The sequence below is a fragment of the Globicephala melas genome, chromosome 19 (assembly GCF_963455315.2).
Source record: "Globicephala melas chromosome 19, mGloMel1.2, whole genome shotgun sequence".
NCBI classification, from domain to species: domain Eukaryota; kingdom Metazoa; phylum Chordata; class Mammalia; order Artiodactyla; family Delphinidae; genus Globicephala; species Globicephala melas.
In genome coordinates, this window is record NC_083332.1 from 2,180,057 (window position 1) to 2,201,648 (window position 21,592).

General features: G+C 44.5%; 1 protein-coding gene across 2 annotated transcripts; it reads left to right on the top strand.

Annotated features, from left to right (window-relative positions):
- Nucleotides 1-402: 402 nt before the first annotated feature.
- Nucleotides 403-20,843, top strand: ZFP28 (ZFP28 zinc finger protein). Of its 2 annotated transcripts, none has more exons than XM_030851243.2 (8): nucleotides 403-938; nucleotides 1,392-1,483; nucleotides 8,234-8,360; nucleotides 8,470-8,565; nucleotides 10,424-10,587; nucleotides 11,304-11,415; nucleotides 11,761-11,856; nucleotides 16,271-20,843. In XM_030851243.2, exons 1-8 carry the CDS (start codon nucleotides 731-733, stop codon nucleotides 17,974-17,976), a joined length of 2,601 nt encoding a protein of 866 aa, XP_030707103.1. In that variant the 5' UTR covers nucleotides 403-730; the 3' UTR covers nucleotides 17,977-20,843. The 2 variants fall into 2 exon arrangements, with proteins under 2 accessions (XP_030707103.1, XP_069900230.1); XM_070044129.1 differs by having other exon boundaries at nucleotides 799-938; nucleotides 1,310-1,483.
- The last annotated feature ends 749 nt before the right edge of the window (nucleotides 20,844-21,592 follow it).

A 21,592-nucleotide genomic window follows, 5' to 3' on the forward strand; every position in this document is an offset into this window, starting at 1 on the left:
TGGAGGATGGGTGTGGGAGGTGGGGGAGGCCCCTGTATCAGCAGAGGGGACCCACCTCAGGTGAAAGGTGGGATGCAGACCGGACACACGAAGACACGCTGTGCTCACACACACCCCATCACAATCACATTCTGGACCCTGCCCTTCCCCCACCGCACATCCCCCAGTTCTGTTGGCTGACAACCGGGAGAAACGAACTCCAAGGACCACACCACCTGCCCCGCCCAGAGACAGCATCAAAGTCCCCCGCGGCCCCGCCCCTCGCCATAAGCCCCGCCCCGGCTTGCAACTGCTCCTGCGCGCTCCAAGCCGGGAGCGACTCCCAGAAGCCCTTGGGGCGCTGTCCTGTCTAGCGGCGCGGCCTGTACTTCCGGCCAGACTCGGTTACTATGTGGACAACCACCTGGGCAGCCGCGGTCCGGAAGGGCCAGGAGCCGCTGACTTGGGGCCGAGTCGACGGACGCTGTGTAGGCCCAGACGGGCCCTCTCCTCCCCGCCCTCTCTCCTCTTGGCGCCGCCGGGACGCCGGCCGGGACTCCGTTTCCCAGAGGGCGCCGCGGCTGACGGACGCGCTCACTTCCGGCGGCGGCCCGCCACCTGGGTTCCAGCTGGCCAGGCAGGGTGGTGGGCTCGGCGACCGGCCGGGCGGGGCCGGCTGGGTGCCCGGCGTGCCCGGGCGGGCTGGGTGTGTTTTCGCGACCCCGGGGGCGTGTGCGCGCACGGTGGTGACATGCGGGGGACGGCGAGCGCGCGGGCCCGCGGCCTGGGATCCCCACCGCAGCGAGGCGTCCCCCGCACAAAGCCCAGAGCGGGCCGCGGCCGGAGCGCGGGGACCCCGGTTGCTTTCCCTTGCCCTGCCCGGGGAAGGCCGCGCGCAAGGAGTGGCTTCACATCCAGGGGCCAGCGGGGAGCGGCGACTACGGGGCCTGAGAATAGAGGTGAGTGTGACAGGTGGCCCGGCGGGTGGACGGGGACGAATTCATCCTCTCAGGGTGAGGGGAGGGTGGGGTCTGGGACAGGAGGCTTCTCGGGGCCCAAGTGCTAGTGAATGGCGTCCCTGGACTCCGGGGCCGTTGGATGGGGGCATCCAAAGGCCTGGAAATTCAACCCGAGAGCATCAGTCCGCGGTACAGGATCACTCTAACCGGCCACCTCCCTGTTTCAGGGCTCCTAGAGAGAAGACACCACCCCCCCCTACCCGTGACAGCCCCTAGTAGAGTAGCGACCACATCCCAGGTGACCCTTCAAAACTGGTCCCATCCTACTCATGCTCGAGCATTTGACGCTCCACTTGTTGAATCCGTTTCAGATTTACAGCTGTCGTTTAAGACTCAGCAGGAAGGGAGCGTGGTGTAGATCTGGCCTGTAGCTACTTCTCTCTCTTCCCCCAGCTCTGCCTTCCAGGGACACGGCCTTTGTCCAGGTGAGGAGACACAAGCAGGAGGCGGCAGGGACAGAAATTGAACGGCAAGCCACCTCCCAGGTGAGTTGGCATTTCCTCTGTCCTCTCTGAAATGCAAGCTTGCTTTTCAGGACTTAATAATGTTTATTTTCTTTCAAAAGTTTTCAATCTAAGAGACCTGTCAGGGGAGCTGGTTCCCATTTCCTCACATTCTGGTGAGTGACGGGCTACAGGGACAGCCCAGGGCCTCCCTCCCTGCTTCCTCTTCATCCCACTCAGAGTTCGTTCTTCATTGAAGAAATGATTCAGCCCCTCCCTGTGCAGCTTTTCTCAGAGGGACTCTGACGGAGCAGAAAGGTACTCCTTAGCGCAAACAGGACAGCCCCTTGTGTTGTACCTGGTGTGCTTGGTACTCTCTTTGTGCCAGCCCCTGGAGAGACAGATGGCTAAGCCCCAGCCCCTGCTCCCAAGGAGCTCACAGCCTGTGGGTGGAAAGTCATGGAAGCATACAAGGTTCTGAGTGTGAGTTTTAGGACCAGGTACTGTGAGAGTGAGCGGGAGGAACTCTTGGCTCCTAGCTGCCTGTCGGGGAAGAGTAAGGATGTGATTTCTGAGCCCCATGTTTTGAAGGGAGGGGAGAGGTTTGGCAGACAGAAGAGGAAAGGGCAGCCCTGGTGCAATATGGAAGGCTGTCTTTTCTTCACTTGATTGCGTTCCTTCTTAGAATGCTAATAAATTCTTTGTTTCTGTCAGCTGTGTCTCCTAAATATGTGATCGCCAGTTCATAAACGTATGAGCTGGGTTCCAATTGCCCAGACTGCATAGATTACCAGTGATCTCCATCCACATTACCAAAGGCAGTGCTCAGTTCTTCGTCTTTCTTGATTTTCTTTGGCACTTGACGACCGTTGGCGTTTGAAATAGTTCAGGGGTTGGCAGGCTTTCACTGTAAAGGGCCAGGTAGTAAATATTTTAGGCTTTGCAGGCTGTGAGGTCTCTGCTGCAGCTACTTCCCTCTGCCTTGTAGAGCTAAAGCAGCCACAGAAAATATGTAAGTGATTGGGTGGGGTTGCGTTCCAATAAAATTTTACTTACAAAAACAGGTAACTGCCACCCCCTGAAAGAGCTCGCCCTGGCCCTCCCACCTTCCTGACTTCTCAGCTTTCACTGCTGGTTCCTCCTCACCCTCCTGACCTACAGCTGTCCCTGTGCCTCTGGGCTCTGTACTTGGCTCTCTCTCCTTGTCTGTCTGCAGCACTTTCCTTGGGGAGGTCAGCCCATTCTTGTCTGCACAGACCAGCCAAGCACTGACTTCTCCCAATCCGCCTTTACAGCCCAAATCTCTCCTCTGAGCTCCAGGCCTCTGTGTCCAACTGGACTCCTCCACATGAATGTCGAATAGGTAACACAAACCTAACACATCCAGACCCAGGTTCCTGGGGTTCCCCCCGACAATTGCCTCTGTCTCTGTGGCAGTTTCATGCTCTGAGTTACTCAGGTCAGAAGCTCTGCTGTCATTCTTGTCTCCTCTCTTGCCCTCACCTCCCACGTTTGGTCCATTTGCAAATCCCGTCAACACTGTTTTCATGTTGTACCCAGAATCTGACAGTTATCACCACTGCCACCACCGCGTCGGTCCTCATTATCTTGCCGTTGGCCCCTTCTACTCATGCTCCCCATGGTCGCTTCCCAATGCAGCAGCCAGAGGAGTCTGTTTCTGCCACTCTCTGCTCAAACGCCCCAATGGCTTTCCCAAATGAAGGCCAGCTCCTTAATGTGACTGACAGGGCCCCGAGTGACCCGGCCCCCTGAACTCTGACGTGTGCTACCACACTCCCCCGTCACTCACTTTACTTTCTCAAAAGTTGCCTTCTCGTTTTCCTGATCACTGTGTCTAAAATTTCAGAGCCTCCCACCCAAATTCCTCACATCCCTCTTCCTTGCTTTACATTTTAAGACTCTTAGCACTTTTCAATATACTATATACTTAGTTTATCTGGTTTTCTCTTGTCTGATTCTCTTGTACCACAAAGTACATTTGACACAGGCAGGGATTTTGGATTCTTTTGCCCCAGCGCCTGATATGGAAAATAGGTGGTGGATGAATGTGTGAATGTAGTCTTAAAGTTCTCCTGGAGCCAATGTTTCACTATTTAATATAGCATTACGATGATACTTTTTATACCTGAAAATGTGCATTATTTCTGATCACTTTCTATGAATATATTCCCAGAAGTTTTTCATTCCTGTGGATTAAAGTTTACCAAAGTTACATGAAAGCAAAATACTTTAAAAATTATATGTGGATGGAACAGCAGTAGGGTCTCGAAAGCTAGAATTCTAGATTTTACTTTTTTACTTTAAAAAAAAGTAAACTTTACCCCCCTCAAAAAAATTATTACAGAATTTTCATTTGTGTACTTTAAAAATTAACTGAATTGAATTGAACCAAAAAAAACCCCTTTGATGCATTTTTTTTCTGTAAAATACTTTTTTTTTTAAACTAGTTTGTTTGTTTTAATTTTTATTCATTTGTTTGGCTGCACCAGGTCTTAGTTGCGGTGTGTGTGATCTTTAGTTGCAGCACGTGGGATCTAATTCCCTGACCAGGGATCGAACCCGGGCCCCCTGCATTGGGAGCATGGAGTCCTAACCTCTGGACCACCAGAGAAGTCCCTCCTGTAAAATACTTTTTACTCTTTTTTTTCCTGTAAAATGTTAACACAAAGTATTTTTCTGTAAGGATAAGGTTGCTTTTTGGTTTTTATTTGTTTTTAAAGTTCATCTCGTCTTTATTATGTTTGAGAGTTAAAGCACCAGATCAATTTCATATTATCAGTACAGATTCTGTACCTGTATGTTTCCTCCGTGGTGTAGTATGACCCTGTGAAACCCACCTGAAAGTCTGCACGTCTGTATGATGGCAACAGGAATAAGACCAGGACCTGCACATTCTCGCTGTGTCCTCACATGGTGGAAGGGGCTGGGGAGGTCTCTGGGGCCTCATCTGTAAGGACACTAATCCCATTCATGAGGGTGGGCCTCCCAGAGGCCCCCACCTCCAAATACCATCACACAGGGCATTAGGATGTCAACATAGGAAGTTTAGGGGGACACAAACATTCAGACAAAGAGCTGACAAAAGTCATTGATTCTGTATATAAGGAGCAATCTGTATAAACTGGGAAAATGTCTTAAAAGGATATGCACATACTGTTACTTTGGGGTCTCTCTGGAATATGAGATTGGAGAGATGGGGAAGGGGATGTTTCTTATTAAGAAGAAAAATCAAAACCAAAAAAACCCAGTTGCCAAGTATAAGAAAATATTTGAACTTGTATTCTTCTCTTTAAGGGCCCCCAAATTCCAGTTTTACCAATAACAAAGTAGTAACAAATGCTAGAAAAATAGGCAGCATTTTCTCTGGCTCCAACAGACTTATAAAGTTACTGTAAAGATCCTGTGAAGATATTTTAAAAGATACTGTAATTTATATACAATTTATATACTACATATAATGTATATATTTTGTTTCATTTAGTAAGGAATATCAGAAAGCTATTTGAATATCTGAAAAATTTAAGTACAAGACTTCCCAGCCAAGGAGCAGGCAGTTAGAATTGTAAGATTGGAACCTGAAAAAACCCATCATTCATTCATTCATTCACGCTGTGCCAGGTCTCAGTTGCTGCACGTGGGATCTGTGTTGCGGCATGCGAACTCTTAGTTGTGGCATGCATGTGGAATTGAACCTGGGCCCCTGCATTGGGAGCACGGAGTCTTACCCACTGGACCACCAGGGAAGTCCCAAAATCCCATCTTTTAGAATTGGGTCAGAAAAGAAGCAGAAAAGTAGCCTCTGTCTCAGCACCTGTGTCTTTGAACGCAATTGAAAATGTTTGCCAAAAAAAAAATCTGCATTGAAATGTTTTGTTTGTTTTTAAACCACTTTGTTGAGGCAAGATTGACACATAGAAAGCTGCACATTTTTAATATGTACAACTCGCTGAGTTTGAGGGTAAATACATACTCATGAAACCAGCACCCCCATCAAGGCCATAGACTTATCTATCAGTTCCCAGAGTTTCCTCCCTTCCCTCTTTAGTATTTTTACTTTTTTGACAGTGAAAGCACTTAGCATAAGACCTACCTTCTTTGCCGACTTTAAGAATGCAGTGCAGGGAATTCCCTGCCGGTCCAGTGGTTAGGACTCCGTGCTTTCACTGCTGACGGCCCGGGTTCAATCCCTGGTTGGGGAACTAAGATCCCACAAGCCATGGGGTGTGGCCAAAAAAGAAAAGAATACAGTGCAGTATTTTTAGCTATAGGCACTGTGCTGTACATTAGAACTCCAGAACTTACTCATCCTGCATTACTGAAACTTTGTACTCTTTGATCATCCCCATTTCCCCCTCCACTAGCCCCTGGAAGCCACCATTCTACTCTCTATTTCTAAGAGTTGGGACTATTTTAGATTCCACATATAGGTGAGATCGATCATGCAGTTTTTGTCCTTCTCTCTGGCTTATGTCACTTAGCATACGTTTCGAAATGTTTGGGTTTTCATATACCTAAATATTTCCACTGCTGAGTCTCGCGCAGTTTTCAAAACTTGAAGGCATTTAAGGAACCGCAGGTGCAAAATGCAGGTCAGTAACAGATCAGGGTGAACAACCCGGGGAACGAGAGCCAAGCCTGCCTAGTGAGGTAAGCGCTCCTGCCAGCCACTCAGCCAGCAAATCCGTTCCTCTGCCTTTGAGGCTGGGTGCACTCACTTGAGGACTTGCTGCTGTGAGCTGGCCTGCATTTGAGCACGTCTTTGCTCAAGGCTGACTAAGCAGTTCCCGGCTGTTTCCCGCAAGTGTTATCAGGTGTTTTCTGTGTTTTATGGGGCCTTGGCGTCTCCCGCTTAGGAGAGCCCTGCATCGGGACTTCACCATCTCCACACAAAGCAAGATACCACTCACAGAACCGTTTACACAGTTCAGTTAAAAATCTTCAAAGTTGGTGCAAGTTAAAGAACGTGTGATAGTATTATATATTATTCAACAGATAACAAATCTCCAAGGCGCTTTCGTTGCTGGTAGAATTTAAATGGAAAGGTTGAGCCGTGGGTCAGAGTCGGCAGAGCGAACGTTCATTTGGTGTTTACAAGGCACCTCACGTTCTGAGCGCCATGCTTGTGCTATCCTTTTTAACCCATGGCACGGTCTGTGAGGTTGGTTTTATTGATGTTTCCCTTTTAAACATGGGCAACTGAGACGTAGAGGGGTTAAGTAACTAGCCGAGGTTTCAGAGCTGGTGAGTGGACAGAGTCCTTAATTCAGCCTTCGGGGTAGTTGGACTTTTTTGCTTCCTGATTTGAGTCTATGCTTTTGAAAATCCCAAGGCTGCCAGATATTTAAATATACCTTCTGTTAGCCTCAGATTCTGGGGGTCAGAGTTTGAATTGAATAAATGTTCAAAATACATTAGGATGTATCAGCATTGTACACTAAAATCATAAAATTATGCCACATAAAATTCCACCAGCAGTGCATGAGTAGCAGACCCAGTCGTAAACGGGCTTGGAATGCCTCCTCGATACTTGCCCGCTTCTCTGAGATGGCACCTTGATTCTTTTTTTGTAATTGTGGTGTAGTTGACAACATAGTGATTCACAATTTTTAAAGGTTATACTCCACTTATAACTATTATAAAATGTTGGTTGTATTCCCTGTGGTGTACAATACACCTTGATTCTCAAAGGCATCTTATTAATGAAAAGCTTTATCGTATTTTTCATTCTAATTATACACTCATCTTTATTTCAGAAAAAAAGAATTCGGTTAGTTTGTTTTAAATGAACATTCAACCTGTGATGAACACTAAAAGCAAATAGAAATCCTTAGAACACAGTTTGGGGTTTAGTCATGTGATGTTCACCTCCAGGTTTATTTCCCCATTCGTTTTTTTTTTTTTTCCCCCGGGAGAAAGAAGAATTTATCATTACTTGCAGGAAGTGATGAGAACACTGGGGATCTTTCCCAAAGCAGTGTCTCCTGTTTCCCCATTCTTGTGCTGATCCAGGGCTGGATGTCCTCATGGACTGTCCTCATGGTAAAAAACGCTCTGGTACCTGTCATTGACTGTCCTCATGGTAAAAAACGCTCTGGTACCTGTTGTGCGTGGAACAATTTAGCCTCCGTTGTTTATTGTTTCTAATTGATGTCACATATTTCTCTTGTATGTACCTCCTGTCACCAGCACAAAATTGCGAGTTCTCCGAGGGTAGAGGCTCTCTATTTTTCTCTTTCCTCTGAAGTTTACAGTGTAATGAGGCCCGCTGTCCAGTAATTAACTAGATATCCACATCACTGGGTATTTTCCCTTACATGTATAATCTCCTACCTAAAATGAAGGGGGTAACCCTTAGGCCCCTATATTAACTTGCAAGGACTGCCATAAGGAGAACACCACAGGCTGAGCAGCTAAAACAACAAACAGTATACCGTTCTGGAGGACAGAAGTTTAAGACCAAGGGGTGAGCGGAGTTGGTTTCCCCTGAGGCCTCTCGTTGACTTGTAGACAGTCGCCCTTTCGCTCTGTTGTCACATGGTCCTCCCTTTGCGCTCACCCATCCCTGATTTCTTCCTCCTCTTAACAAGAATACCAGTCAGATTGGATCAGGGCCCAACCGTGTGACTTCATTTAACTTTTAGTCACCTCTTTGAAGGCCCCGTCTCCAAATACAGTCACCTTCTGGGTATGGGGGGTTGGGGCTTCGACTTGTGCATTTGGGGGGCAGGGCCTGAGCACTGGTCCAGCAGGAATGTGCTTTTGTCGTTTCAGAGCTTGGTGACATTTGGGGATGTGGCTGTAGAGTTCTCCCCAGAGGAGTGGGAGTGGCTGGACTCTGCTCAGAGGAGTCTGTACAGGAGTGTGATGCTGGAAAACTACAGGAGCCTGGTCTCGCTGGGTAAAGGCCCCCCCTCCCTCCTCATCACCACACCCTGCACCATCCTCTTCCTTCAAGCCAAGGACAGACCCACAGCATGACCACGTCCCGTTTCTTCTTACATATTTAGGACTTTGTGTTTCTAAGCCCAAAATGATCTCCTCACTGGAACAGAGGAAGGAGCCCTGGGCGGCGAAGAGAACGTTGACAAGAGGCGGGTGTCCAGGTGAGCGTGGGAGACCCAGGTGGGATGAGGCCATGGCAGTCGCAGCTCCGCGCCTTCAGACACCTGGGATCATCAGCAGCCTTGAGCCTCTGGCCTGGAGGGAAAATCTAGGCCTGGGCTTTGCAAATTCTCCTTCTCCCCATCTCTTCTCTCCACCTCTGCTTCCCCCCCCACCAAGTGTAACTTTTTTGTTTGTTTGTTTTTGTGGCCATGCCACGCAGCCTCTGGGATCTTAGTTCCCCAACCAGGGATCAAACGCGCTCCCCCCTGCAGTGGAAGGCAGGGTCCTAACCCCTGGACCACCAGGGAAGTCGTGTTACAATTCTTGTAACTCTTGTCCTGTCCTCTGGATCTCATGTTTTCCCAGCACCCGTCTTACCCTTTTGCTTTTCACACTTACACAGTCGTCACTTTCTTTAAAAATCTTCAGCTGATTCTGATGTAGGTTTTACTATCTTATTTCTCTTTGATGAAATGACTTTCATTTACAGACTTCTTTTAACTGATTGTTACTGCACGTCAGCTTTGAGTGAGCCCACCAGGTGCTGGCTGGGAAGATGAGCGTAAGCTGTTAGAAAACTAACCATCCCGTAGGGGCGATAAGACATTTCTGTACACTTAAGTGCAGTAGAAAGTACTGTCCTACATATGATTAGTGTAAATAGGTACCTAAGAGGAAGAAAAAAGTTATTCCCGGTTTCAAGCCAGGGAAACAAGGTACAAGAGTAGAGCCTTGAGCAGAAAGGTGAGAACGAGAAGAAAGACATTGGTAGTTCAGGAGAGGATTTGTGTTGAGCCGTGATCCATCTGGGGTCCAGGCGGACTTCCCCCGTGCAAACAGGCTGCACACAGGTGGGCGACTGGCTCTCAGAAGGAAAGGACACTGATTCTGATTTGATGGTATGTTCCTGCAGATATTGTGATGCAGATATCATCATATTTATACCACTTGGGAGTACAGAGATTTCAACCACAACACTATTTCTGGAATAGCAAGTTAACCAAGTAAGACAAGGAATCAGAATTACAGATTTCTTTTGGAGGTTCCTGTAATAGGAACTGACTACCATTTCTAAAGAATTGAGAATCTTGTAAGACCTCTTTGTTCAAACCGTACTTCGGCAGAAAAGTTTGTATCAACAGGACAGTTTACAAACTCTGACGACTCACATGGGTCATCGTATGGCCCAGGAGAACTGGAATGGCGTTTTGGGGAAAAGTTTTCCATTTATCATGGTACTAAATCACATTCTCTGAGCAGTTTTCTGAGACAGAACTGTTTTTTTCCCTTCTGTTGACCCTTCTTCTGTTGCTGAGACTGTAGTTGATTTTGAAGACTTGTACTTTTAAGGCCAGAATCTGAACATTGGTTAGTTAGCATTGTAATCAAAAAAAAAAAAGGAGACGTTAGTTTTTAAAAACAAAGAGAAGAAATTTTTGCTAAATAAAATGGAGAAAGAGTCAAAGTGAGACTTCCATAATAGCGCTGAGATAAGGATCATATAGCATTTCCTTCAATAGGCTCTGCCCCTCTTTGTCTATTTTGGCCACATTTTATCTTAGATTTAAATCTCTGTGGGCTCTCTCACCTCCTGCACTTCGATCTCTTTCTCCAGTCTCCTGCTAAAACCATAACATGCGCTACTTGGTCAACCTTTAGGTGTGAAAACTCACATTGTGTCCTTTAGGGTTAAAGCTACACAAATTTGGGAATGGAAGGCCAGTTGGTCATATAAAACAGCTTTCGAAACAGTATACTTTTTTTGAGGATTTTTTCCCATCTGATTACATTTTGGAAGATTTCTTCATACTGGTATATAATCGAAGAGATATTTACCTTCTTAAAAATATCTTTTAGACTCACGGGCTCTGCCAAAGACCAAGGAGTTATCTTCAAAGAAGAACTTCTGTGAAGAAAAGTCATCCCAGGCGGTGCCAATGGAGAGGCCCACAACCTACAGTCTGGAGTGCTCCGTTCTAGGGGAAGACTGGGGTTACAGTGCTGTGTTGGAGAGGCATCTGGTGAGTCAGGGTGTAAATGGAGGGGGAGACACGCTTACAGATAAGTTGCATGAGGTAGACTTGGCGAGATTCCTAGTAAGGCACTTACAGAGGCAGTGCTGATGACTCCCAGGAGCTTCCTTGTGTCCTTCACAAAGAAACCCTTCCTTAGGAAAGCGATCTTGTCTGCAGTAAGTGTGGGAGAAGTTTCCGTTGGAATCCAGGGCTGCATACCGACAGAGTGTCCCCCCAGAAGAGAGAGTACCTGCAGTCTTGATACACACAAGGGGGAACACTGGGTCACAGCAAGTCGTAAACAAGTCTGTTTAAATCAGAAATGTTCGACTTGTAATGGATGTGAGAAGACTTTGAATAGGATCTCAACCCTTCCTTTTCATCAGAGATTTCATATGAGAGAAAAACCCTCTGCAGACTTAATTGAACAACGTGTGTTGAACGTCAGGAAGCCTCCAGTGAACTTCAGAAAATCCATACTCTCTGTATCTTCATTCTCCTCCAAGAAATTATAGATTCTCCATGGCACAGTTTCCCCTATTTTTCTTTTCTTTCCCCCTAAACATATACGACATAGCTAGCTCAGTCGTCAAGTGACCGGCATCACTCAGAACCTAGTGAAAATTCTTGGTACATCACAGCATGTGGATGCAGCCCACCCCACAGAGCCATCGTGGGTTCACGAGCACGGTTTGATGAGAAACGTGTTTGTACCATTTCAGGGCTTGGTGACCATCACGAACATGGCCGTAGACGTCTCCCAGCAGCCAGACCCAACTCGGAAGAGTTTCTGTAAGAATGTTGTGTGGGAGGACCACAATCTGGGGGCAGTAGGTAAGGATGTTCCTCTCCGAAATCTGAAACTTCAGGAGCCCCCACTTTCGTTCCTCAGTTTTGAATTGTGTGTGGGGGTGGGGGGTGGGGGGGGTGGCAGGGTTGTCTTCCAAAGCACTGGGTTGAATTTTTACTCGCAATTCTTAAGAGTGTGACGTTTGTAGAGTTGAGAGTTAGTATCTCTGTCATACTTGAAGCATCAACTTCAATATCCTTAAAATACTCTTCACTTTTCTTCCTGGTCCTTCCTGTAATAAAGCACTCTTCCTTCAAAGCCAAGGAATTGGTTGTCCATTTAAGAATGCCAAAGGTATGACTGAAATCACTGTCTTTTCCCATGTGCAGGACATTGTGTGTCTGAGCCAGACTTGGTCTCTTTGCTGGACCTTGGGAAGGAACCCTGGGTGGTGAAAGGAGAGCTGGCAAGAGGCCCATCCCCAGGTGAGCGCGGGAGGCCTGGGGTGGAAATGCCACTGCAGGCCAGAGTGTAGTTCTCACCAAAGAGGCCAGGTGCTCCCTAACGTACAGAGAAAGCCCACCACGTCCTCGGGTCTGGAAAGAAGATTGAGATCCGAGCTTTGAAAATTACATTGTCCTCCCCTCCCCTCCTCCCCTCCCTCCTCCCCTCCCCTCCTCCCCTCCCTCCTCCCCACCCCTCCTCCCCTCCCTCCTCCCCACCCCTCCTCCCCACCCCTCCTCCCCTCCCTCCTCCCCTCCCTCCTCCCCTCCCCTCCCCTCCTCCCCTCCCCTCCCCCTCCTCCCCTCCCCTCCCCCTCCTCCCCTCCCCTCCCCTCCCCTCCCCCTCCTCCCCTCCCCTCCCCTCCTCCCCTCCCCTCCCCCTCCTCCCCTCCCCTCCCCTCCCCTCCCCCTCCTCCCCTCCCCTCCCCCTCCCCTCCCCTCCCCTCCCCTCCCCTCCCCTCCCCCTCCCCTCCCCCTCCCCCTCTCCCTCCTCCCCCTCCTCCCCTCCTCCCCCCTCCTCCTTCCTCCCCTCCTCCTTGCCCCCCCACCCCACCTTCTCTTGGTTGATAACTCCTCCCTGTAGCTCTGCTCCTGTCCTTGGCCACTCAGACATGGATCAGCCACTTGGTTCTTTAAATGATCTCTTCCAGACCCCAAGGGTTTCTGGAGCTGTCTTCCAAAGGTCTGATGTTCGTAGTCACATGGCCACTCACTTCGTGATGCATCCATTCCTGTAAGAACCACAAATTGAAGGAGGGAGCCACTTGGCTTGACATTGGCAGGCGATTGGAGAATGAGGGAATTTACACTTCTGTCCTCAGCCATCAAATATTTACATCAAATATGACATGTGCATGGATGACTTGCATAAACCAGAGCTTGTGAAATTCCCAACATGGCCTTAAAGAGGCAAAGGACAGGGTTCCCCCCAGAGAATCCTTGTCTGGGTTGGAGAGGGTGGCCAGGTGGATTGCAAGAAGACGTGGGCGGAGGGCCGTTTCTTCGATACACAAGGAAGGAAAAGAAACTTCTTTTGAAAATAATGGTTTTCAGAAAGTGTAATCCTGTCACCTGTCTGGGAAAGGAATAGAAAATCATAACCTGTAATCACAATATGTTAACAAGACAACTTTAGGCCCTTCAAGCCCTGATGAACACATATGTTGTTTTATGTGGTAGAAATAGAGTTCGCATTCTGTCCTGCGTACCAGTGTTTTCACATGAGTTCCATGTTCCGTGTGCCACTGCTCAATTAGGTTGCGTCACATTTCTTGGTGTTAAAAATATAACAGGCACCTTTATGTTAGTGAAGGCTGTACATTTTGGGGATGCCTGTATCCCTGGAAGTGAAAATCTGCTGAGCTCTGAGAGTTTTCTGTTCTAGTGACTCTAGCAATGGCCAGATGACTAGATGTATGGGTTTAATTGCATCATCGTAGCATTGGGTAGTTTGGTGAAAATGTTTAGCTTATTATTTGGTGAAAGATTATAGCCTAAGGTTATTTTTTTATTATGAAAATGAGTTGAATACTTTCCTCAAATTTTGTTATTGTCTTTATCCTTTTGTAAAATGTCCCTCATTTATATCCATTTCTCTATTTGTGTCTTAAATTTTTTTTGTTTTTGATTTTTTTTTAATATTTGGCTGTGTCCAGTCTTAGTTGTGGCATGCAGGATCTTTCATTGCGTTAGGCGGGCTTATCTCTAGTTGTGGCGTGTGGGTTTTCTCTCTCTGACTGTGGTGCATGGGCTCCAGAGCATGTGGGCTCTGCAGTTTGCAGCACACGGGCTCTCTAGTTGAGGTGCACGGGCCCAGTAGTTATGACCACGCAGCATGTGGGATTTAGTTCCCTGACCAGGGTTCAAACCCACATGCCCTGCATTGGAAGGTGGATTCTTTACTACTGGACCACCAGGGAAGTCCCTATTTTTTTGTTTTTTGGGTTTTTTTTTCCTTTTTTGGCTGTGCTGCACAGCATGTGGCATCTTAGTTCCCCAACCAGGGATCAAACCCATGCCCCCTGCAGTGGAAGTGCAGAGTCTTAACCACTGCACTGCCAGTCCAGTCCCAGTGGGGTTTTTTTAATGTGAACATTAATTTTTTAATGTATTGTTTCAAACTATCTTTTACATATGGTAATAAGTATTTTTCTTTTCACTAGAATTTTTTAAGTTGTACGTAAAATTTTTAAAAATTTTATATAGTCTAATATATTACTACTTTTATGATTTCTCCTTCTATTTGTATCCTTAGAAAGTAGACAGAAACTTTAAGTGGCTCTCTAGTATTACAATATATGGAAATACCATAATTTACTTAACTAATTTACTGTTGAGGATATTTGAACCTTTAGGTTTTTTCTGGTTTTCACCTGTAATAAACTGTGGTCCAGTTTGTTCATATCTCTTTGCATGATCAAAGTATACATGTCTTTTAAGTTTCATGAACATAATAACAGGCTGTAACACCATTGGTAAACAATATATGAGAATACCTGTTTCCATACATCTTCACTAATAGTATTTTGGGTTTTTTTTTAATATTTTCCAAGCTGTGGGGTGAAAATTGAGTTTTGTTTAATTTTTATTTTGCAGACTACTTGTGAGGTTGTGAATACATGTGTTTAAATCCATTCAGGGTTTATACTCTGTTAGTGATGTCTTCATGCCCATTGCCCACATTTCTGCTGGGCCATATTTCCTTGCCTGTATATAGCATGAATGTAAATCCTGCTTTATAAATGTGATATTTTTCCCCCAATTTCCTGTGGCTTGAAAGGTTGCATGTGGTGTTTCTTGCTATCCAGTATTTTAGATTGGTAGCTTCATTTATAGAAGCTTTAGCTTTGATTTTTGTTTCATTCATGGTTTTTTGTTTCTGTTAATAGATATATTACTTCCATTTGTACTGTACAACAAATTTGTTTGGTCTTGTTTCTGTTGCTTATTTAATTCTTCCTTGTTTCTCTCCATGAATACATTATTAAGTCTTTCTATCCATGAACACAGGATGTCTTTCCATTTATTTGGCTCTTAATTTTATTAAGCAGTGTTTGTAGTTTTCAGTGTACAGTCTTGCACCCTTTAAGGTAACTTTTTTCCTCAATAATTTATTCCTTCACTGCTATTTTTCATGGAATTATTTTCATAATTTCCTTTTCAGATTGTTCATTCCTAGTGTATTGAAATACAGCTGATTTTTGTGTGTTGATCTTGTATACTGCAGTTTTGATGACTTGATGTATTAGCTCTAATACCTTTCTTGTGGATTGTTTAGGGTTTTCTATATATGGGATGATATCATCAGCAAGTACAGTTTTTTTTTTTCCTTTCTAATTTGGATGCCTTTTATTTCTATTTAATTGCTCTGGCTGGAACTTCCCAGGTATCTTTGTCTTGTTATTGACCTAAGAAGGAAAGCTTTCAGTGTTTAGATGCCATTAAAAAAAATACTTTATTTTCCTTTTTTAAAGATCATCTTTTCCCAAACATCTGGCTCTCTGCATCATCTCTCTCCCCAACACCACTTTGATCTCTGTACATTTATTGTGATATAGCTCTACTTGCACAAGTTTTTGGTACATGCTAAGTGATTTAGCAAAGGGATTTCAGACATAATCATTCCTCCCTGCAAGCTTGTAGTCTGAGGTAAGCCATATACCCGATCAGTGGTGTGTATGATGTAATTAAATATAATATCAGCACTCACTATTTTTATAGAAACAGTCTTTCCAGAATGAGAAATTCCATTACTTAAATGGCCAGAGAAGAAGTGACGATTTTGTCAGGCTTGCAGAAGCAAGCAGGTCAGTGTAAAAATGATTTCTGTGTGACCGCTGAACTTTAGCCATCAGTTGGCACTGTAGGTTCTGTTGAAATCAGTCAAATAAGATACAGTTGACAGAAACACCATTTCTGGTTGTAGGGGAGTGATTGGGCTTTCAGGACTCTTAATGAACGTCATAGAACACACTGTCCTTTTGTGTTTGGTGTGCTTCTTGGAACAACTTTGGTGACATGATGACTGCCCTGGCATCAAAGCTGCATAGCCAGGGGTGAGAAAGGGTGAAGAGAATGACTGTCATAGACTGTATTTTTAGGTGATGTGATTACAGAACATTTTTCCGACTCCTGATGCTTCTGATGTGTGACTGATTCCACATACATTTATCTTTTTTTCTATTCACCTCTCTGGGTTCCTGTATGAATCCAGTCTGGGGTCGTCTTACATACATTGTAGACTGCATGTTCACATGTTTTAGAGGTGCACAATTTATGTGGTTTAATTCACCAATTAGTGAGTTTCTTCACAGTTTTCCTTTTAGTAGATTCCTTTTCTCCCAGCCTATGATAAAAGAAATGTTTGTTTCTTGTTTATTTTCTTGATATCTTTCAGGCCAGCAGTCTATACATGAGACCCAGGAGTTATTTCCGAAGCAGGATTCATTTGCTGAAGTGGTAACGGACAGAACTTCAAACACTAACCTAGAGAGTTCCACTTTCAGAGGAAGCTGGGATTCTGAGGGTCTGTTTGAAAGGAAGCTGGCATGTCAGAAGACACAATTCAGGCAGGAGGCAGTCACTCACAACAAAACTCTCTCTAAGGAAAGAGAGTGTCCGTATAACAAATCTGGAAGATGGTTCCACTTGGACATTTCAGAAGAGAGAGTTCACCGCTGTGATTCAGTTAAGAAAACTTTCCCCCCAAGTTCAGTGGTAATAAAACATGCAGGGATCTATGCAGGAAAAAAACTTTTCAAATGTAATGAATGTAAGAAAACCTTTACCCAGAGCTCATCCCTCACCGTGCATCAGAGAATTCATACTGGAGAGAAGCCCTATAAATGTAAGGAATGTGGAAAGGCCTTCAGTGACGGCTCATCCTTTGCCCGACATCAGAGATGTCACACCGGCAAGAAGCCCTACGAATGTATGGAATGTGGGAAAGCCTTCATACAGAACACATCCCTTATCCGTCACTGGAGGTATTATCACACCGGGGAGAAACCCTTTGACTGCATCGACTGTGGGAAAGCCTTCAGTGATCACATCGGACTCAATCAGCACAGGAGAATTCATACTGGAGAGAAGCCCTACAAGTGTGATGTGTGTGACAAAGCCTTTAGGTATGGCTCATCCCTGACTGTCCATCAGAGAATTCACACAGGAGAGAAACCGTACGAATGTGAGGTGTGTAGAAAAGCCTTTAGCCATCATGCCTCACTCACTCAGCACCAAAGGGTGCATTCTGGAGAGAAGCCTTTTAAATGTAAAGAATGTGGGAAAGCCTTTAGGCAGAATATACACCTTGCTAGCCATCTGAGGATTCATACTGGTGAGAAGCCCTTCGAATGTGGGGAATGTGGTAAGTCCTTTAGCATCAGTTCCCAGCTGGCCACTCATCAGAGAATTCATACCGGAGAGAAGCCCTATGCTTGTAAGGTCTGCAGCAAAGCTTTCACCCAGAAGGCTCACTTGGCACAGCATCAGAAAACTCACACAGGAGAGAAACCCTATGAGTGTAAGGAGTGCGGGAAGGCCTTCAGCCAGACCACACACCTTATTCAACACCAGCGAGTTCACACGGGAGAGAAACCCTATAAGTGCATGGAATGTGGGAAGGCCTTTGGCGACAACTCCTCCTGCACTCAGCACCAGAGGCTTCACACTGGCCAAAGGCCCTACGAATGTATTGAATGTGGGAAGGCCTTCAAGACAAAGTCGTCCCTCATCTGTCATCGCAGAAGTCACACTGGGGAGAAACCTTACGAATGTAGTGCGTGCGGCAAAGCCTTCAGCCATCGGCAGTCCCTTAGCGTCCATCAGAGGATTCACTCTGGAAAGAAACCGTATGAATGCAAGGAATGCAGGAAAACCTTCATCCAAATCGGACACCTCAATCAGCACAAAAGAGTGCACACGGGAGAGAGACCCCACAACCATAAGAGAAGCAGAAAGGTCTTCAGGCAGAGCACACACTTTGCACATCAGAGAATCCACACTGGAGAGTCACCTGCACGCCCCTCTTTACCTCCTACATCAAATCCTGTGGATCTGTTACCCAAGTTTCTCTGGAATCCACCCTCACTCCCATCACTATAGTCCTGAGACATTGTGGCTCAGATAGACCACTCCAGCAGTTTAAAACCTGTTCTCTCTCTTTCTGTCTATTCTGTTCTTGTCCTGTACAAGTTTGTTCTTCACATTGTTGCAGTTAGAACGTGAAGATTTTTGTTTTAAGTGAAAACAGAATTCATTTACTCCTCATGTAAACACTTATGTTGAGATCCTTCATATTGATTAATGCATAAGATGTGTGTAGCACAATGGCTGGTCCATACTAAGCGTTCAGTAATGTTAGCTCTTTTAAAAACATTGTTTTCAGACATTGAAAAGTTACCATAGGCAACTCTGACTGAAAATGATGCATAGAATGAAGCTAAGAGAAGCTGGATATTAGGTCAGGAACAGGCGTTTCAAGACAGTGAGGCTTTGCCCGTTCTGGTTTAAAACTTGATTCCATAATGTTGAGTTAGTATTATAGCTTTTCATTTATCTGCATAAAGTGTAAGGTGCTGTGACCTTGTTGGTGAGAAAATTACATCTGACAACAGTCTTAGAAAGTGTGTAGAGAACATGGGTGAGGAGGCCACCTGGAAGAAAAGAACTGAAACAATCAGAGGAGAAGACAAGGTTCACCTGCGTACATTTAAACCTTCTGACATGTATTAGAAAATTTGGCAAGATTTGATCATTTAAAGTCACCTGGGCTTATGCGTGAATTTCATTAAAGTTTCAAAGAACCACTAACCTTGAGGCAGACTAATCTTGACTATGACTCATGGCCAGAGCCTCACTGTTTCGTATGGCCCATGATCTGAATTTTAAAAATTATTTTAATGGAGGAACAAGTGAATAGAATAATAGCTTAAGACAACATGAAAATTATATGAAATTTAAATTTCAGTGTCCGTAAATAAAGTCTTATTGGCTCACAGCCATGCTCATTTGTTTACATATTGCCTAGGGCTGCTTTCACTCTACAATAGCAGACCTGAGTAGCTGCAACAGAGACAGTATTGCCTGCAAAACTTCAAATATTTACTCTCTGTCCTTGTGCAGAGAAAGCGTGCCGACTCCTGCTCCAGTGCAGAGAAAAATACACAAAAGGTTCTAATTATTTTTATGAGGATAATACAACTCTCCCATCAAAAACAAGGAAAACTATAAAGCAACTTATGAATAGAGGTGAAAGAATGTTATTAAACTGTTGAACAATAGGAAATGTCAATAAAAGGAAATACTATATTTTTCTAGATGAAGTAATACTGTTAAAATGTTTGTAAATTGTCACTCCCAATAGAGTCTCAGTAGGATATGTTTGCTCTGACAGTTTTAGCTGAAAACCACACAAGGAAGGATGATTTGTCAAACATAGCAGGACATTTAAAAAATGTTTTGGTGGGACTTCCGTGGCGGTCCAGTGGTTAGGACTCTGTGCTTCCATTTCAGGGGGTGCGGGTTTGATCCCTGGTGGGGGAGCTAACCTCGCATGCCGCGTGGTGTGGCCAGAAAAAAAAAAATCGTTGAAAAAATGTTTTGGTATATAATAAGATTAGCGTTTCATTATTGGGGAAATGATGTTGTAACAATTGATTATCCACTCTCCACAAAGAGAAGCATACCTAGACCTTACAGAGAAATATAATACAGTTGTATTTATCGGCTCTAATTATGAAATAATATGTTAGAGGCGAACACAGAAAGGAGGAAGGCTCTACTGAGTAGGACATGGAGCCCTGGAAGACATGAAGAGAGTAAGCTGGCCTGTACAAAGATTTAAATAAACTTCGATATGGTGAAACGTGTCAAAAAAGATGTAAGAGGCAACTGGCAGAAAATACACACAACACATGAAAAAATATGTCATTTAAGAACAGAGTGCTATGACACAAAGCAGTCGGGGAACTAGTCAGTGCTTACCAACAGGCGTGTCACAGTGGAAGAATTCAAATAAAGAAAATTTGTTAGGTTCTTAACCTTGTTGCTCAGAAAATTACAGATTTAAAACGAATCTTCTTGACTCGCAGATGGATTAAAATCTAAACTGCAGTTAATTTCCCATACTAGTTATTGTGGGAAAACAGGAGGTTGTTCATCATTACCAGTGTAGATTTGTCTCCTCCTGTTTGGGGTGGCAATATGGCATGACCTATCCACACTATAAATATGCATTCCTTTTGAAACAGTAATTCTAGATCTAGGAGTTTCATCCCAATGGAATAAATATATAGATATAAATAATGTTTATTGCAAAATCTTTTTAATTACAATAAATAGGATTTCAGTATCCTGCCAAGCAGATTGATTAAATTGTGATTATTCAATACAGTATTGTCCAGTTAGCAGAAAGAGATTAAGCTCTACATATGCTCCTATGGAGTATTGTCTGTCTACAATATATTAAATGCAATATGTGATTTGCAGAACTTTATGTGTAAAATAATCGTGTAGTCATAGAGTCAAAATTAATATTGAATATATATGTGTGCGTGTATATGTGTGTGTGTGTCTATATATATATTTTTTTCAGTATATATGTTGAAATCTGTTTTTGTCTTTAACACATGCTTTTCCTAGCTCTTTGTTGTCACTTTGCCTTCATTCTGTATTGTACTGTTGGACTGCCAGTCACACATGGCTCTAATTAAGCCAGTCAGGTTTTTCATTCTTTGTATTTTGACCGGAGACATGAGGCAAATATTAGGCTTTATGTATGGGCCATAAGGGATGTTTTCTTTTAGTATTCATTTTGATTGGTTGGACCACTTGTTGTAACAGCTATTATAAAGATATGGAACATCACTCCTGGACTGCAAATATGTGGAATTGAGTCATCCTTTGGCAGCAGCCTAAAGATTTCTGCATCTCTACCTGTCTGATCCATTAAAATGATTCCTGCATCCTCACATCCTAGTTTTGTTTAGTTCTTTAAATCTTCAAGGTATCTGGTATCCTTTCAATATTTAACTTCTAAGCTGGAGTCATCTTTTATTCTCATACAGAAATTGGTACTAGAGGATGATTCTCAGACTACAGAGAAGCAGAATATTAAGGGCTGATTGAAAGAGATAGGTTAAAACACAGAGAAACTTGTAATCCTGTGTTGTGTTAGGAAAGGATAGTCATGATGTAGCAGGATCATAAGCTCACTGCACACAAGGGGCTGGATAGCTCTTACCAAAAACTAAAGGCAGTGAGCAATGCTAGCTCCAAAAGTAAGTGTGATGCTTGTTTACAATGAAATTAGATAATTAAAAGTGAAAGGCCACTTGAAATTCTGACCTTAAGAAAGGCATTGAAGTCAGACCTTTCTATGATTGTGTTGGGAGTCTTCTTAAGTGCTTCTAACCACGGGGCTGGCAAATCCTGAAACCCAAGTGCAACAGTAGATCCAGGTGTTTGCTGAGCTATGATACTTACTGAATTCCCAACCTCGCCACTTCTCTTAGATGAAAGTGAAGTGTGGGGAAAGATTTGAATCCATGTAACTGGAATGGGGCTATCACGAAAGATTCAAGCATCTTAGAAAACTTTTGACTTTCTCAAACCTTAAGAAACCTCCCTACTTATTTTCTTTGCCATACATCTGTGACAAAACTCTTGAGTCTGCTTTTCTAGTCTGGAAATGCAGACAGGGAGGAGATTCATGTCATCC

Coding starts and splice junctions, on each gene's coding strand:
- ZFP28 (XM_030851243.2), top strand. CDS start 731: ATGCGGGGGACGGCGAGCGCGCGGGCCCGCGGCCTGGGATCCCCACCG. Junction 10,588..11,303: donor CTGTGTTGGAGAGGCATCTG/GTGAGTCAGGGT, acceptor GTACCATTTCAG/GGCTTGGTGACCATCACGAA. Junction 11,857..16,270: donor GGCAAGAGGCCCATCCCCAG/GTGAGCGCGGGA, acceptor GATATCTTTCAG/GCCAGCAGTCTATACATGAG.